Raw genomic sequence first — 19,166 nt, 5'->3', positions numbered from 1 at the left:
AGGGTTTGTGTATAGAAGTGTTTTTTGTTTTTGTTACATTTGTACCCCACGCTTTCCCACTCTAAACAGGAAGCCCTGCATTGGATTGAGTATTCCCTGGAGGGAGAATCAAAGTGATAACATTTTAAATATTTTCCTATATAGAAAATTGTTCTCTCTGGGAACCATGTTTATTAAGACAATTTTGGTTGTGCTTTGTAAAAGATGGACCTCATTAAGGCGGTCATTTGGGGAACAAATAGCATGGTTGACTGAAGTACAAGAACACTACTGGCTCTTGCATGTAACCTTTTTCTGAATGCAGAACCACCAACTACAGTACTATGCAAAGCCCCAGATGATTCTTTCAGCCCAGAACCAGAGCTGTGTATTTGTTGCTCATTTTCAAAGTTACGTCATTTTCAATATGATGTCTAAGTCCAAATTCAAGTGGGGACTATAGCCATTTTCAAAACAGAAAATTATCTATCTTTTTATTCAAAATTGGTTATTTACTAGATGTTTTTGTGCTCTGCATATTTATCTTTTTGGTCCATATATTTACCAGTACCTTAGAATTTAGATGCAGGATAAAGATATATAAGTATAAAATGATACATTTACCTATATTATAATATAGTAAGTAGAGCTGTACCAAAAATTCAGATTTCATTCTGCCCGATTAGTGCCCCGAATGCATTATTCGTATTTGGCTAAATAGTGATTTAAATTCAAATACAAATAATCAGGGGCTCTACTGTGCTAAATCCTTCTGAAATAAACACTTAATCTCTGATTTTATGTTGCTTCTTTTGTTATATATGTTAAACCTCAACGGCCCAGTATTCGTATTTGGCCAAATAGTAAAATATGCTATTCAGAAAAGCTCACCCTCCTGTCTCCATGCATATCTCCCTGTCTCTCACCTATCCACTCCCATCCTGTTAGACTGCCACTGAAATGCTTTGATGTTTCACTTATATATACTGTCATCTACCAACATTTGCTTATTTCCGATCTGACAAAGAAGGGCAACCTTCGAAAACTAATCAAGAAATGTATGTTATGTCCAATAAAAAGGGTATCATCTTATTTTATTTTGAAGCTCATTCATCTTACTGACTCCGACCCCCAAATTGCTTCCGATTCTGACCCCATGATACCAACTCCAACTCCATGGCCCTGCCCAGAACACTCAATAGGCAAAGATCCACCGGGGCTAAGGGATCATACTTTCTTGGATGTGTGCACCTGCAAAATATTTTACTGGCTAATATGACAAAAAAATACCTTTTTGATTTCTAGATTTCTTTTGTAGAAAATAACAAATTTTACTCCGATACTGAGCCCACGGTGGTCAGCACTTTTTAAAACGCCAGAACTGTTGTGGTATTCAGTTAGTGGCAGTATTCAGCCTTTTTGTTGTCCTAACTCTTTTCAGACAGCTATCCAGTTATTGGTCTGAATATCTCTAATAATGGATAATCTCATTCTGCCCATGCTCCACCCATGGACTGCCCCGTTATTATCTAAATAATGCCAAGGTAGTGAGAAGGAAATTAAGGGGTCGTTTTACTAAGGTGCGCTGAAAAATGGCCTGCGGTAATGTAGGCATGGGTTTTGGGCATGCGCAGAATCATTTTTCAGCACACCTGTAAAAAAGGCCTTTTTAAAATTTTTGCCAGAAATGGATGTGCGGCAAAATGAAAATTGCCACGCGTCCATTTTGGGTCTGAGACCTTACCGCCAGCCATTGACCTAGTGGTAAAGACTCACGCAGTAACAGGGCGGTAGTGACCTACGCATGTGAAATGCCACTTGGCACACATAGCTGACACGCACCAGAAAAAAAAATATATATATATAATTTTTGGACGCACGTAGCGGACGCGCACCAAAATGAAACTACTGCAAGGGCCAAGCAGTAGCCGGGCAGTAACTCGGAATTGGCGTGTGTAGGCGCTTACGCAGCTTAGTAAAAGGGCCCCTCAGTTAGTGTCACTGAACACCCCTTTCACCAGCTCTTATCCAGGTAGTAGCCACTGAATATCCATCTCACTGGCACATATCCAAGTAGGACCTGCTGAATGTCCCTTTCACTGGCACTTATCAGGGCAGAAGCCAATTAATATCCCTCTCATCGGTGCTTCTCTGAGTAACAGCTTCTGAATATCCCTCTCACTGGCACTTATCCGGAAGCAGCCATTTCGATCCCAATAACTGACTTTTAAATATCAACCTCTCTGTATTTTATGTCTTTGGAGTGTTCAATACGCTGTAGACTAACCTAAGAGAGACTTACAATTTTTTGGATACTAATGACCATATGCAGGAAAACAGAGGTTATCTAGACTGGAAAATATTCAGCAGCAAATGACAGTAGAGTAGAACCAAACATTTGTTCTCTTGTTAAGGAATGCGCTCCCTGGTTCTTTATATTTAGAGAATAATTCTTTCAAATTTTACAAAGGTGTAAAAGCTTATATATTTGTGTATGCTGTATTTTTTTTTATGTATTCTGATTTATTTATATATTTTGGTTTATCTTTTTGCTTTTTATACATTTGCATTACCTGCTCAGCTATATGATGATAAATGAGCTGTAAGCAAGATTTAAATCAATACATGACAGATGACGTACTAAGGTGAGATAGATATTTCTTTGACTTTGCAGTATATCAGCTGTTGCTGCTGCTAGTATGTGAAGCTGTAGGAAATCAGTTCAGCCAGCCCCAATGATGGATGTTGTAGTAGATGTGAATCAGTACATCACTTGCAAAAGCAGTTCAAACTTTAATGTATTTCTTTTGTATCAGTTTGCAACAAAAAAAACATGAGGATCAAGAGGTATATTTAAGAAAGAAAGAACATTTCTCTGTAATTATATTCTGACTTTGCTTCCTGCTTCTGGGTTGAACAGCAGGAACTAACCCTGATTGGTTAGTATATTTCAAGTCTTCCTGCAGCTCGCTGCATGGAGCTAGTCTTATCACTGGTCCCTTTTTTTTTTTTTTTAATATTGAGCGAAGACTTCCTTCCTGAAGCAGCAAAACAGTTTGCGAAACGAGACGTTCTTGTTGAAGGAGTAGAAGAAACAATATCAGCGGGTAAACCTACCGAAGGAGGAATTAGCACCGGGAATTTACCAAGCATGCACCAGCCGGCTGGGAGATGTTAACCAGACTGCAAATGGACATTGCAGTGCAGGGGAACAGAATCAGCGAAAGAGATAAGTACGGGGCCGACGGTGGATAGTTGGAGTGCTGGAATCCTCAGGGAGGCTAACGCTGCTAATAAATGGAGAATTATTACAGTTAGAGTTCACATTTTCTCACAGCAGGTGTTTATGTGCACAGAGACTGATAGTTGGATAACCAATGTTTTTTCTCCTAGCAGGAGTTTTTTACATTGGTATCTGAACTACCTGTCTTGATAAGAAAAAGAAAAAAAGGACCGGTGATAAGACTAGCTCCATGGATATCTCTGGTGTTCTTTTGTAATGAAAGGGCTGTTTTCACTCTGAGGGTGAATTGCCAAGTGTGGATGCATTGAGGTCCATTCAAATTAAGTAAAACTTATTAGTGCAGACACAAGCTGGGAGAGCAATATCTGAGCACCACTTGGTAAGAAGTTATAGAAATTGATTTGGAACCAAGCAGTGGCGTTGCAAGGGCAGGGCGGTGGGGGCGGTCCGCCCCGAGTGCACGCTGCTGGAGGGTGCAGAGAGCAGCCGCATGCCTGTCGGCTCCACTGGTTCCCTAATCCCTCTGCCACAGAACAAGTTACTTCCTGTTCTGGGGCAGAGGGAGCCAGTGGAGCCGACAGGCGCGCGGCTGCTCTCTGCACCCTCCAGCAGCCAAGAATGCACCCGGGGGGGGGGGGGGGGGGGGGGGGGGGGTGCGCAGCGGCAATTCGCCCCGGGTGGCAGCCAACCTAGGATTGCCACTGGAACCAAGAGATCCCATAAGCAAAATAAAGTAGTATACTATACCATACTTATTTGAATATTTTTTACTGCTGTAATTGTCTATTGCTCATGTTTGATTTATTCTTATTGTACACTGCCTTGAGTGAATTCCTTAAAAAAAGCAGTAAATAAATCCCAGTAAATAAAGTAAATAAATAAATAAATATTATTACACATGAGACTTCACGTGAGAATGAACGGCTGGGTTAACAAAGCCCAGGGTCAAACAGGCTCTAGGTTTACACAGATGTTAGAGAATAATGCTTTAGAGAGCTGAGCTAACTGACTTGATCCCTCCAAGCTGCTGTTAACCTTATCCATTCAAAAAAAAAAAAAAAAAACTATGGTTGACCAACCTGACTTACCATTATGAACCATGTAATCAGCACAGCATTCCTGACATTTTTCAGGACTTGATCGCTGATATGTGCCTGCAGCTCAAGGTAGAACAAAAGGATTTCATTGATGATGTTTGAGGACCAGCTGTTGCAGAGGGGACAAATAGATGCAAGGAATTAGACTCCTCTACCAGTAATATCTTCAGATATTATAACAGTAGGGCTTGTTGGTCATTGGACTCTCGATAATAAAAGTAACTCCCTAATTCACAAGCCTTAAGCACATGCCAGAAACAGGGAGAAGCCCTGGGTCCAGTATGTATACTACGTAAGTTTTTGGAGGGCAGAGAACAGTTATAGGGAGTGTATAAGACCATGGAGGCACAAACTCCTCCATTCTGAATTAGTGAAACAGAGGCCGAACTAACACAACACTTAGATCATTGTAGAAGGCCTGTATGACAATTACACATGTAAATAACAATTTTTAGACAGCCAGTGTCTTATGTGAATGGATCCACAGTAAGCACTGTTTTGAATGGGGGAGTTCAGACCAGCCCTAGTGCACATAGGAGAAGAGGGAAAGAGAGATGACGTTTGTCATTTTGTCAGTAAGCGAGCAGACAGTAGACAAACCCGTTGTCTACTAATTTGTTTTAGTGTGAACTGCCTAGAGGACATACCGATAGGGAGTATAAGACGTACCAGTAAACTTGAAAATTGTTATGGATGTGTTTTAGACAGGCCTCCAGAGTATGCACAAGTACCCACTTTTGCAACAGCAGTACATTACAAAACTTAGATATCGGCATTTGCCCCTGTTCCAGGCAAGCATGTCAACTAACTACTTGTTTGGCTTGGGTTTGAAAGAGTGATAGAAAGTGCAATTGTGCTTATCTCTAAAATCCAACATTTTGTATTTTCTAGCTTGGCTCCTTCATTGTGCCCCCTTGAATGTCCAGTTTTGTAACGTCTGGTGCTTACAAGTTGCAAAATGGGTACTGGCACTTACACATTCAAACCTTGAGTGATGTCACTTTCTTTGAACGTGCTCCTTTCTAAAATGGCTATTCCACTATACATCCCACATCTTTATATGTGTCTATCTATATACACACATTGGGTTAGATTCTATATATGGCACCTGAAAATTCCATGGGAAAAAAAACCCGCCTAGGCGTATTCTCTAAAGCACACCTAAGTTTTATAGAATACGCTTAAATTTCTGCACGGTATGTAGAATACGCCGAGTGCCAGTCCAGGTGACTAAATTTAGTAACAGTCAATTACGCCAACTAAAACCTGGTGTAAATCCCGACACCTAAATTAGGCGCAGAGAAGGTGTATTCTATAACAATGCGCATAGATTTTAGAAATGCCCATGATGCCCATAACCACACCCACTTTTCAACAATGCCACTTAGAATTTGTGCATAGCATGTTACAGCATCCATTTGTGCATGTAAATTCTAATTAATGGCAACTTGTCTAAATTGCTTGCTAACATCCAATTATCAGCGCTGATTAGCTTGTTAACTAATTACATTATACGCATTATTATGGAATACACTTAGATTTCTGCGCAGAAGTTTCAGCACGATATATAGAATCCCATGGATTATGCGCAGTCAGCAAGCTCTTTATAAAATACTTGGGAATTCATACACATCCAGACCTGGAAGTTTCTTTTTCTACCTAGATGACTCATGCAAAATTGAGCTTCTAAAATAATACATTTTTCACTGAGCCTATGTGAAGCTTATCAGATTAAACTGAATTTCATTTATAATTTCTACCAAGTGGATTACTAGAGGGCAAATTTTTATAACAGGGCACCTAGGGAAGAAGTCCAAAAAGGTGCCTATTTGAAGCCTATTGTATAAAGACAACAGAGGGCTTATGTGCCTTTACAAAACAGGCTCCCGTATCTTGCCTCAGCAGCGCACACATGCTGACATGCAAATTTACACTTGCTTTATCTTTATGCATATAAGTGCATACTCCCAGATAATGAGCCCCTGGCAGGCAATGTTTAGATTTTTTAAACATCGGCCTCCATGGGCAGAAAACCCCAGCAGCCGTATCTGGATAGTTGTGTCTGCTGAATATCCGGACACAGCAGATATTTTTGTTGTCCTAAATTTACCAGATAGTTATCCAAATAGGAGCACTGAAAATTGCTGCTACCCGGATAACTTGTTCCTCTGCCCCCTAGAATACCCTGGCATTATCCAGATAGTGTCGACACAGTCTATATTCAGTGACACCATCCGGATGGTGCTGCTTCATACCTCTCTCAGCGGCATTCATTCAGGCAGCAGGTGCAGCTACCCACATAAACAGTGTTAACTGGGGCCAACTGGTAAAGCATTTCATAGATAATGCAGCTGAAAACTATGAGTGACTGCCCCGGCGCTATCCAGATAATTCAACAAATGGGAAAATAAGAGAGAATATACAAAGGCAAAACCTGTCTTGTATAAACTGCAAAGTACTTATTGTAATAATATATTCCTCTGGAGTGCAAACAGTATATGAGAAAGGGAAAAGGCCTCTGCACCCAAACCTCCACCCAATATGTGTTAGCAGGGTAAAGAGGATAGAAATCAGGTCAAACGTTCTTCATCGGCATAAAAAACCCTCTCTCTCTCTCTATCTCTCTCTCTCGAAATTTTGCTAAAAACTCCACAGGAAGTTTTAATTTTTCATAGATCCAACCCAAAAACATGGCAAAAAGGCTTTTAAATTAGTAGAAGACACATTGTGTAAAAGAAGTCAGTCACACCGTCTGTGCCCAAAGTTTTGCTACCGTGGGCTGTTTCAAGGCGTGCATGACCAATAAGCAAAACAAAGTACAACATGGTGAAAAGTGGATTCTTTGCAGGTTGTGAGATCTTCTATTGAGCCTGAATCTGTATTATTCAAAGATAATATTGGTATATGAGCTTTGAAAGACAGATGTATTTGAAAATGAATGGATAGGAACATTTTTCTACATGTTCACCAGGTCACAGTGTAAAAGACTGAAAAACACAGTCTCATCTAATCCCATTGTTTACCTTGCTAAATAATCATTTATTCTTCTCCTCTGCCAAAGTATGTGTGTTTCTGTGTATATACACAAGACCAAAATCTTCCTTTTGTTGAGTTTCTCAGGATTTTTCTTTTTATTTCATTTTTTTCTCCATTTTAGGGGCAACGGCATCAATAGAGTGCCCTAGTGAACTTATTAATAAACAATGGGGTCCTTTGACAAAGGCGCCCTGAAAAATGGCCTTTGGTGGTGGTGTAGGCGCAGGTTATGGGTGCCAGAAAATAAAAAATATGTTTCAGACGCGCGTAGTGGACGTGTGCCAAAATTGAAATTACCGCAACAGCCATGCGGTAACTCCAATTTGGCGTGCGTAGGCACCTATGTGGTGGCTTAGTAAAAGGGGCCCGATATGTACTATTCCGCAGTACTGCACTCTATGGATGACCTGTGAGCACCAGAAGCATTGACCTTTATCATGCACGATGCAACATTTTAGAAATTTGTTGGTTTATACAAACACGCTTCCAAGTGAGTTTTCATGTGTGGTACTGTCTACTCTCATACTTCCAAACATGCAACTCAAATACAAGTTACCAAATAAAGAACACCAGCATGATCTTGAAAAAGCGAATTTGGATTTCAGTCCCAAGCCGTCTTTCATTCTCTGTATAGATCCCTTGTCTTCCTTTGAGCAGTGAGGCAACTGAAAAACACAGAATAGACTGGTGAGCAATCATGACCTCCCTTTGCAAGGATAAACTTCATTCCAACGTTTGAGCTAATGAAGCTGGACAAAATGCGAGTCAATGGTGTGTATCATAAACAATATAAAGAGCCTTCTTCATCCCAAAGACTGCAACATAATACCCACTGGGCATTGACCGCCAAACACTGTAGAAATATCTAACTTAACACAGACTATAATCGTACAGAATAACAATCTACAACACTATATCTAATTAATAAGAATGTATTCACCAATGTCTTAATTATAAATCTGAAACTGCTGCCCTACTAATGTTGTAAACCACACTGAACCCTAAACAGGGGATATTAGAAGTATAAAAGACATAAATTGAATTGAATTGAATAGATGTGTTTTCATAGAATGGGTAGTGGATACATGGAATGGCCTCCAAGTGGTGGTAGAGAAAAAAACTAATATAATTCCAGAAAACCTCAGATCAGTACAAAAATTTCTTGCAAGGAAAAGTAGGTAAAAATAGAGCTCAAGCGATTCTGTGATATTGGGCTTGTGGTTTTTGTCTCTCTTCATAGCAGAACAGTGGGCCATGTCAGGTGGTTCTACTGCTCAGGGCCGGAAGAGATTCCATGGTGGGCTTGGCCATGTGCATTTCCATCTGCTACTGCTATCACCTGCTGTGTCTTGGCCTGTTGCCTGATGATAAAGGTTAAAAGCAGGAAGAGCTGTGTGTGTGTGTGTGGGGGGGGGGGGGGGGCAGGGAGAGAAGTGCTGGGCCAGAGGGGTAGGAAGGACAGATGCTGGACATGTGCACTCAGGCACAATCCTCCCGCACTTGTTTGACAGGTCTGGGCTGTCAAAAGCCCAGACCTGTCAAACACAGAGGCTGGAGGCTCATGGGACCACCAGATCCCAAGTACCCCCACCCTGAGCCAAGCGAAACAGGGGCTGGAGGTCCGGTGGACATCCAGTCCCCCTGACCTCCCCCCTTGACACAAGTTCAGGGGGTCTGGAAATCCAGTGGGTCTCCAGCCCCCCCAACCTCCATAGCATCCTCTCAAGTGTCCCTGGTGGCCCTGTGGGCCACAAGTCAATCCCCCCCCCCCCCACCTGGTGGTCTAGCGTCCCTTCCCCACCTCCTACCTTTGTTGGAGGAGGGGGGTGGCCTCCCTCTTTTTCCATTGGCGCCGCCTAGGCGGTGCCCAGCCCTGCCCAATGCATCCTGGGATGCACTGGGGTAGGGCTTCACACCATATAAGCCAGAAATGGCTCTTGGCCGGTTAATTTGCCTGCTTAGGACTAACCAGTCATTTTCAGCGGCACTTAACCAGTTAGCACCAAACTTTGGAGGTGTTCCAGGGGTGGAGGCAGCACTTAACCGGCCACGATAACCGCATAAATAGGATTGCATAAAAGTCAGTCCTATTCTTATGTAGTAACACAGAGCTGGTTAAGTGCTGAATATCGCACTTAGAGGCCCTTTTACCAAGCTGTGGTAAAAAGAGCCCTGCAGTTATGGCAGTGGCTGTTTTTGCTGCTCGCTGAGGCCCTTTTTACCGCAGCAGGTAAAAAGGCTGCAAAAATACACGGCCATGCGGTAAGATTGCTCTCACCGCATGGCCATGCTGGAGGGAGAACTTACTGCCATCCATTGAGGTGGCGGTAAGGGCTCATGCGCTAACCTGTTGGTAATCAGGTAGCGCATGGCGCTGCCAAATTACCGCCGGGTAGCCGCCGTGCAAAAAATTCCAGCCCTATTTTCCCCAGCACAGGAAATGGCATGTACAGGGGCTGGAACTTACCGCCGGTAACCGCTTTGGATCAGCGGGTAGTTCCATATTGGCGCATGGTAAGCCTGCATTGGGCTTACCGTTGCTTTGTAAAAGGGCCCCTTAACCAGATACATGTTGGCCAGCTCTGCAAACCTGGAAATTCAATGTTGGTGCCCTGACATGGTCCGGCGTTAAATTTCCAGGTTTAGTGCCAGTTGCGGTAAGCACAACACTCATTGCCACCGCCTGAATATTGAGCCCAGTGTGTGTATGCTGCAACTCTATCCTGTAGGAACACCCATTGATGGTCTACATAAAAGTATGCTTTCTCTTGTTGGCATGTACACTGGTAAGATCATATATACACATGCAATTTAAAAACCCATTTCCTGCATATAAACACATGTCTTACTGGGAAATGCTATACAAAGTTACCCTAGAAACCACTGGACTATTCTGCAATACACATTTCCTTTGTTTGGTCAGCAATAGAGGGTATAGATAATTTAGGAAGTTTTTCCAATTTGAACGAACTAGGCTGCACATCAGGCCTTGGCTGATTTAAGCAGTTTGTTTACAAACACAAACGTACATAATAATAAAAATAAAACAGATGCATTTTTATGTGTGAAGGTCATTCTTTGTGGTTTCCTATCTTACCTGCTGTTACTGTCCTTCTGAATAGGATTGGATTGACTAACAGGACTAGAAGAAGCGGCGCATAGGTTGTGACGTAATGTGGAATTGCGTGCTCCAGTCCCTCTTCACAGCTAGAACATGAGAAGAAGCACATATAAAGGCATAAAACTATTCAAAGAGAAATATAAAATTCAACTGGTGCTGACCTTAGTGCAATGTTGCTGCTTTGCATCAGGAATTATAGGGAACGGCTTACTTTGAACAAGATGGGACATCATGTTCCATATCAAGGTAGAGTGAGAGATCTTCAGAGGACTAAAGTCTGTCTTAAACTAAATCTTGGACCTATGTTGTTTACTGAGTGGAGAAACACTAGGGTCAGTGTGATTTTGAAATGTCGGCTAAGGTGTTTAAATCTGTTCTATATATTGCCACTATCCAGTGAACAGCACTGAAAATACATATTTAGCAGTGTCTGGTACTGGATAGCAGCAAAGTTCAGCCTTGTGGTTTAAGTGAGGACAGCCTTTTTGCTGGCTTAATTGTATTTGAATAGCTTGCAGATAACGGTTGAGTATCATCACTAACTGTAGAGTTACATGAAATGCCCACAGTACACTCTTGCTCCACCTGGCACTATCCATTCATTCATTCATACAAGTATTTATATACTGCTTAGACCTAAGTGATTTACAGTTTTCATTTTACAGGTACTACATCTGTCTCTAGTACGCTCACAGTCTAAGTAGTACATTGTACTACTGTTGCACCTGGGGCAACAGAAGGTTAAGTGACTTCCCCAAGGTCACACAGAACTGCAGAGGGAATTGAACCTGGCTGCCCAGGATCTCAACCCACTGATGACCATCAGGCAGCAGTGGGAATCGAACCCAGTTACTCAGATCTGCAACCCACTACACTAACCATTAGGCCACTCCTCCACTCCCAGGTCTGTAAGAATATCTGGAGAGTGTCACTGAATATTGGCAGATAGGGCACTTATCCATAATGCTGCTGTACAGATAAGTGCTTTTGAATATCCGGCTCGCCATTTTTTCAAATAGTTATTTTGTGTTATTTCTGCAGGAGCAACATGAGAATGCTCTGCCTTCTGGTTTCCTGTGATAGTTGGTGCCTGCACAGGACAGACTAGTTTAGTTTCCCATATTGTTTGTGGATTCTTTTTTGTTTGTTGTTCATTTAGTTTAGTTTTTTTTATTTAGTTTTCATTTTAGGGCAATTTCATGAACAGCACACAATATTCAAAGTTTTGTGTTTGCCTCACACCTTTGGTTTAATAAAAACAATGTTTAAGACTCAGAACTTATTAGTGTGTGCCTATCAATGGTACATGCATTATTGTTTGAGTGGTCCTTTTACTAAGGTGCGCTGAAAATGGCTTGCGGTAATGTAGGCGCGGCTTTTGGGCGTGTGCAGAATCATTCTTCAGCACGCCTGTAAAAAAAAATGCCTTTTTAAAATTTTTGACGAAAATGGATGCGTGGCGAAATCAAAATTGCCGCGTGTCCATTTTGGGTCTGCGACCTTACCGCCAGCCATTGACCTAGCAGTAAAATCTCATGCGGTAATCGGGCGGTAATGACCTACATGCACCAAATGACACCTGGCACGGGTCCGATACTTGTGGCCAAAAATAAAAATTATTGTTCGGAAGCGTATATCAGACACACGCCAAAAATGAAATTACCGCAAGAGCCACGGGGTAGCCGGGTGGCAACTCCATTTTAGCGTGTGTTGGGCACGCCTAGAGCCTTGCATGGCTTAGTAAATGGGCCCCTCAATCACATAATCACATTTCTCATGCTTTCTACTTACTTGGAAACCGAAGGATAGTAAAGCATAGCAACACCTTCCACACAAAGCAGGATGGCAAGACCCCATGTCATCATGTGATAAAGCACAATGGTACTGAACCAAAAGAATAGAGAGGGTAAAGCATAAACACCTTCAGCAATCTTCAGTCAGAATTTCAACATTAACACCTGCAACATCTGAAGGGGCACCACCCACCCATGCCCACCACAATCTATACCTATGGTGAAACCAATGATGAATGCTCAACAAGCAGTGTGCATGCTTTCTGACTGCATAGTGCATATATGTCCTATTTTAAGGGAGCTGCACTGGTTGCCTATAGAACAAAGGATTCATTTTAACATTTTAAGTTTAAGGGGGTCAATATTCGAAGTGGTTTAACCAGGCAGGAGAGGCTCCTGCCAAGTTAAATTGTCTGTGTAGGCTATTCAGTGGAATTTACTGGATAGTTGACACTGAGGCGTATTTTCAAAGGGCACTTAAACTTACAAAGTTATATTGTAACCTATGAAACTTTAAAGTGCTTTGAAAATAAGCCCCACTGTTGTGGTTAAGTGCTGATATTGATCATTTAACTGGATAAGGCAACCGGACTAATCAGACCACACAGAACACAGTCCTGTCTTTGTCCAGTTTCACTTATCTGGTTAAGGGCTGAATATAGGCCCTTAACTGGAAAAGTGCTGGCCATCTGCATATGAAAGTAGTTACATGAACTTCAGGAACAGTTCAACATGAGCTGTGTTTCAGCGGTAGTGTCTGCTTCAGGAGTCCAAAATACACATATCTGATCCAGAAAAATGAAAACATACATAAGTATGACTCTATGGATGATGAAATAAGTTTTTAACTTGGTTATTATGGGTTTGGATTTTATACTTTCTAGCCTTACAGTTATGTTTTTATTTGCTCATCTTCTTCGCTTGTATTGGCCATCGGAACATACCTGGATATTCAATCCCAGTGCCTAGACATGTTCCGGCATTAAATATCCAGGCATAAAGTCGACGGCAGCTAAAAATTGCTCACCACTGACAACTGAATATTTTACCCCTTCGTTTTTAGGATTTTCCTAAGACTGGCTGTAGAAATTCTAGTGGCCTGTATCACGCAGTATAGACCACTTAAGGCTTTACGCTCTTCTCAAAAAGGATTTGTTGGAAAGACCACAGGGTGTCATATTGAGTGAAACATGGAAGCATGCCTTCTCCTATGTGGCCCCTGTTTTGTGGAATAAATTTCTTAATGAGTTGTAGAATATTACAAGTATCCTACATTTTTGTAAAAACTTTTAAAAGTCTGGATAGTTAAGTCAATCTTTGGGATATGATGGTTAGCAAGGATGGGGGTTATGGTGGGGTTGAGATGAGTATGGGGTAGATTGGGTTTGAATTGTCTCTCATATTTGTATGAAATTGTGTTTTGTAGCTTTTTAAGAAACAGTATACAAAAACACAAATAAATAGATAGATACAAATACTTCATCATACCAGTCAGGTAATGTAACTCTGGATTTATCAGTTTCATTATCGAAGATACTGACAGAGTCATTCTACAAGTTATGTATTTTGAAGGGGCTTTTTCCCTTCCTTTCTGATGACATCAGATTTAGTTCATCTGAATGAAGGTGGTCAGGTGAGTCTGTAAACATTCCAGAGATCTACTTTAGTCCTGTGTATCCCGGTCTCACCACAGTGCATCTTCAGGAGAGCAGAAAGGCTGCCTTGGAAATCCCAGAATGGGGGGTGGCAGGGCAAAAACCAGGACTCAAACAAAACTTCTGGTGTTCAAATGATGATTTTACCACCCTATTCTGTTTCAATGCAGCAGTTTCCTCCCACCCATTTTCTGGGTTCCAACTCAGATGAAACTAGGTCTTGAATCTGGCTCCATGGATCTTCATTCACAACCCGCCCAGGGTGCCCCTTATTTCACACCTCCTACTTTGTTTTGCAACAGCCTTGGTTGAGAGTCCATGTGCCACAGTTCTTCTATGGCAGCCAGACATCTTCATTTCATGTTTTTTTTCTGTCTTTTCATTTCTAAATGAGTGTTGTTAACAGTGAGCACTATGCACCCAATTCTGTAAATGGTGTCCACGTTTGGGCTCTGATAAAAATGCACAATTCTATAAATGGAGCTCCAAGTTGGGTGCTGTTTATAGAATAGCGGTTAGCACCAAGATCCGCACCCAATATTGGGTGCGAGGACTTGGTGTAAACCCTCGTGTCTAAATTAGGCATGGATCTCCCTAATTCTGTAACACTGTGTGCAAATTCCAGGAACGTCCTTGACCCACCCATGCCCCATTTTTGGATCTGCGCATAAATCTTTTCACACACATCTTTACAGAATAGCAACTATGAAGATGCAAGAGTAAATGCTGGCGCCCAACTCTTTGCCATTTGGCTGCGGGAATGGTGGTATTCTATAACTCTGTGTGCAAATTTATAGAACGTCCTCTACCATGCCCCCTGGTCACACCCTTTTTGAATTGATTGCCAGGGGATTTAGGCATATGAGGTTACAAAATAGTGCAAGGAAGATGCGTGCACAAAATCTAATTTATGCCAGTTAACTACAATAATTGATTGTTGACATCAATTTATTGCTAGCTAATGAATTGTTAGCTAATTAATTTGCATGCACATCTTTGATTCACACACAAATTTCAGCACCCAAATTAGGGCACCATATATAGAATCCGGGGGTAAGTGTAAAATTGGGTGAACAAGTTTATAGAATTAGAGGGATAGTGTGCACTTTTCTTAAAGTGCGAGCACTATTTGCAAGACGTGTGCCCGCTTTCCCCAATAGTGTGCACTATAATTAGTGAATGACATTCGTTTCTAATGACAGCCCATCCCTAATGATCACTGCCTCTGCAAAATCTCTAGCCATGGACCACCTTGGGAGCAGAAAAACTGAGCTGGTAATCCAACTCTTCTCCTGGTCATTCTATTCTATGCTGGCTATCCACTGTAGGAATAACATTAAATGAGGGGTTTAGTCTGACAGTGCTGTATAGGACAAAATGTGTGATACACACAGGGGCAGCTCAAGGCAATCTGCTGCCTGAGGCAGGAATCAAATAGTGCCCCCCCCCCCCCAGCATCATGCCCCCCATACCAACTCCTTCCCACCCCCCAGCCACGGTCTAGCATCTCTGTCCCACCCCTCCAAGCCTACCTCCTTTTTTATTGTTGTTTTCAAACGTTGGTGATGGCAGCAACCCCCATGTGCTGCCCTGCCGCCAGCATCAGTGTCCCCTCTGTACTGCAGCTCACCTCTGAGGAAACAGGAAGCTACATCAGAGAGGCGAGTCGCAGTACAGAGGAGATGTTGGTGCCGGCGGCAGGGCAGCGTATGGGGATCGCTGCTACCGCCACTTTTTGAAAAACAAAAAAAGAAGGTAGGCTGTGGAGGGGAGTTGGCCTAATGGTAGGGCCGCCACTGGATACACAGCTTTCCTGGTGAGCAGCTTCAGTTAAGTAATATGGAGTTGATTAATAACCAGTGATTGTTAAAGCACATACCATTCTCAGAAAGGAAAGTGTATGATCAGATCTTATCTGCAGGAAAACTGCATAGATGAAAAAAAAAAAAAAAAAAACAAGAGGCATTTTCAACATTGGTACTGTACCTTAATCCTGCTGATCTTCGAACCACCAAATAGGCATCAATAGCATAACAGAACAACCACCAGAAACTGGCACTATAAAACAACTGGATCCACATCTGCAGAAGAACGAACATTGTTATACCTCAAGCTATTTATCAGTTGATATGTATTAGTGCTACTGTTCCATTTCAATTGTATGTAACAAACAACGTAGCCAAGAACATGAAATATCCATCACACAACTCATTTACATAGGAGGGTAACTGGAAGAGTAGCCTAGTGGATAGAGCACCAGCCTTTGACATCCAGAGGTGGCCGGTTCAAATCCCACTGCTGCTCCTTGTGATCTTGGGCAAGTCACTTAACCCTCCATTGCCTCAGGTACAAAATTAGATTATGAGCCCTCCAGGGACAGAGAAATACCCAGTGTACCTGAATGTAACTCACCTTGAGCTACTACTGAAAAAGGTATGAGCAAACTATAAATAAATAATTCAATAAGTGTGCACTGATATTTAGTTACCCATTCTATAAAGGAAAGCTATGCCTATACACATGCATTTACACACCAGCAGTTACAAAGTTATATGTATCTGTGCCTCAGGGGCATAGCCAGACAGCAGATTTTGGATGGGCCTAGACAAGAAGTGGGTGGGCACAAGTGTTCTCCCCCTCTCCCCCTCCAACTTAAAAAAATATCTCAGCTGGCAAGAAAACACTGCTCTCTACCTTTGCAGGCATGCACTGAAAACTGAGCATGCGCAGTTGCCAGTATCGGCACCTTAGGAAGCTCAGACTTCTGAAGTGGAGAGCAATGTTTTCAGCACCATCAGGAGGAGGTCTTCATCTGTCGGAGCTTGGGATCCCCACCAGCTACCACAAAATGTGTGCTGCTGTTGGGTGGGCCTGAGCCCTAAGTGGGTGGGCCCCAGTCCACCCAGGCCCACCTGTGGCTACGCCACTGCTGTACCTAAATACCAGAGATCTGCAAACAATATATAGTATCCTCTAAGGGGCCCTTTTACTAAAGGGTTGCCACGTGTTAAGCTAATTAAGTTATGTGTCTATTGTGGGATGGGTCCCTCGGTGATCACCCCACCCCATAGGGTGGCCTGGCATTTGAGTATCGGCACCTTTTTCGCTAGAAAAAATGCAGTGCTTATTTTAATAATTTAAGCATGTAGTTGGTGCACAAATGTTAGCACCCATTTTAATATATGGTATATATATATATATATATATTGTCAGCCGCTCCTCCCGGCCGCGTAGTTGTCTCTCTCACTTATCCGTGCTGTCCGCTTCCGACTCCACACTCGTCCGTGCAGTTCGCTCTCACTGCCACACAGTTCCGCTAGCAAGGCGGTGCAACACAGTTCCGCTTGCCAGGCTTCAAACACAGCTCAGCTAGCCAGACTTCCCACAAAGTTCAGCTAGTCAGGCTTTAAACACAGTTCTGCTAGCCAGGCTTCCCAACAACGCCCTCTTCAGCAAGGCCTCAAAACCGTTCAGCTTAGCTAGGCTTTTTCCCCAGCACAGCTTAGCCAGGCTTTTAAAGATCCACCACCCTCACTTGTCAACACTTTACCTCTTGACAACCACCCGCTGGATCTCTCCTGACTATTACTCTTTCCTGATACTTTTGGGCTCCTCCAGAAGTCACTCTTCTTCTCCAGCCACTTCCTCTCCCACCTCCATTTCCTCTTCCACACCTTCTCCTCCTATCTGCTCCAACTCCTCCCATCCCATCCCCCCATTCTCCACCCCCTCCCTCAGGTGTTCCACCCTCTCCTCAGCTGATTCCATCTCCCAATCAGCCCCCTCTCCTTTCCTCTCAGGTGGCTCAGGTACTCGTTTGTCCTCCTCTCTCCTATTCTTCCAGGCAGTCTGAAATCTGTGTTCTCTACGTTCCTGCCTCCGCCCCTCCCGCAATGCATTCTGGGATCTGTAGTTTTTCCACTCTGGCTTTTCTCTCTTCCCCCCTGCATTCTGGGCTCTGTGGCTTCTCTGATTCTCACATACCCCCCTGCTCAAAATATTGCTAGTCCTTTCCCTTTTACCATTTTCTCCATCCAGACTAGCAATCCTGGACAACACACCCACATGTTGCAATAACTTCCCCGCCCGATGCTCAATATAATACTGAAAGGGCTGTAATGCCAAATACCACCTCATGAGTCTCGCATTATTGTTCTTCATTTGCCCTAACCATTTTAAAGGAGCGTGGTCAGTAATCAGTTTAAAAGGGCGTCCCTCCAAATAATACTGACACTCTTGAATAGCCCACTTAATGGCCAGACACTCCCTCTCAATGTTGGCATACCGAGTTTCATGAGGCAGCAGCTTCCGGCTTAAATATAAAATTGGGTGTTCCTCCCCCTCATGTACCTGGGATAATACAGCACCTAACCCCACACCTGAAGCATCTGTATGCAACACAAAAGGTTTCTCAAAGTCCACCGTTCTAAGCAGGGGTTCCTCACACAATGCTAACCGTAAAGCCGAAAAGGCTTGCTTCTCTCTCTCTCCCCATCTAAGCTGATTAGGTCTATTCCCTTTCAACATGTCTGTCAATGGAGCTGCCAGAGAGGCAAAGTGAGGAATGAACCTTCTGTAGTATCCTGTTAACCCCAGAAACCCTCTCAAACCTTTCTTGGTGGTGGGCAAGAGAAATTGACGGATACTCCTCACCTTGTCACACAAGGGTCTTACCTGTCCATTCCCCACTTTATATCCAAGATACTTAACCTCAAAACCGTTCAGCTTAGCTAGGCTTTTTCCCCAGCACAGCTTAGCCAGGCTTTTAAAGATCCACCACCCTCACTTGTCAACACTTTACCTCTTGACAACCACCCGCTGGATCTCTCCTGACTATTACTCTTTCCTGATACTTTTGGACTCCTCCAGAATTCACTCTTCTTCTCCAGCCACTTCCTCTCCCACCTCCATTTCCTCTTCCACACCTTCTCCTCCTATCTGCTCCAACTCCTCCCATCCCATCCCCCCATTCTCCACCCCCTCCCTCAGGTGTTCCACCCTCTCCTCAGCTGATTCCATCTCCCAATCAGCCCCCTCTCCTTTCCTCTCAGGTGGCTCAGGTACTCGTTTGTCCTCCTCTCTCCTATTCTTCCAGGCAGTCTGAAATCTGTGTTCTCTACGTTCCTGCCTCCGCCCCTCCCGCAATGCATTCTGGGATCTGTAGTTTTTCCACTCTGGCTTTTCTCTCTTCCCCCCTGCATTCTGGGCTCTGTGGCTTCTCTGATTCTCACATACCCCCCT

General features: G+C 43.1%; 1 protein-coding gene across 1 annotated transcript in view; it reads right to left on the bottom strand.

Annotated features, from left to right (window-relative positions):
• GPR143 (G protein-coupled receptor 143) overlaps positions 1 to 19,166 on the bottom strand; it is a 40,406-nt gene that overhangs the window by 12,665 nt on the left and 8,575 nt on the right. Inside the window, exons 3-7 of the mRNA XM_030201622.1 lie at positions 15,912 to 16,006; positions 12,269 to 12,361; positions 10,454 to 10,563; positions 7,913 to 8,021; positions 4,312 to 4,429 (exon numbers count right to left, since the gene is read on the bottom strand). Of these exons, the coding sequence (XP_030057482.1) occupies positions 4,312 to 4,429; positions 7,913 to 8,021; positions 10,454 to 10,563; positions 12,269 to 12,361; positions 15,912 to 16,006 (525 nt within the window). The remainder of the gene's footprint in view (positions 1 to 4,311; positions 4,430 to 7,912; positions 8,022 to 10,453; positions 10,564 to 12,268; positions 12,362 to 15,911; positions 16,007 to 19,166) is intronic.

This window comes from Microcaecilia unicolor, chromosome 4 (assembly GCF_901765095.1).
Source record: "Microcaecilia unicolor chromosome 4, aMicUni1.1, whole genome shotgun sequence".
In the NCBI taxonomy this organism is placed as follows: domain Eukaryota; kingdom Metazoa; phylum Chordata; class Amphibia; order Gymnophiona; family Siphonopidae; genus Microcaecilia; species Microcaecilia unicolor.
Note: the sequence above shows the minus strand (reverse complement) of the source record. Positions and strands in the feature narration are given on the sequence as shown.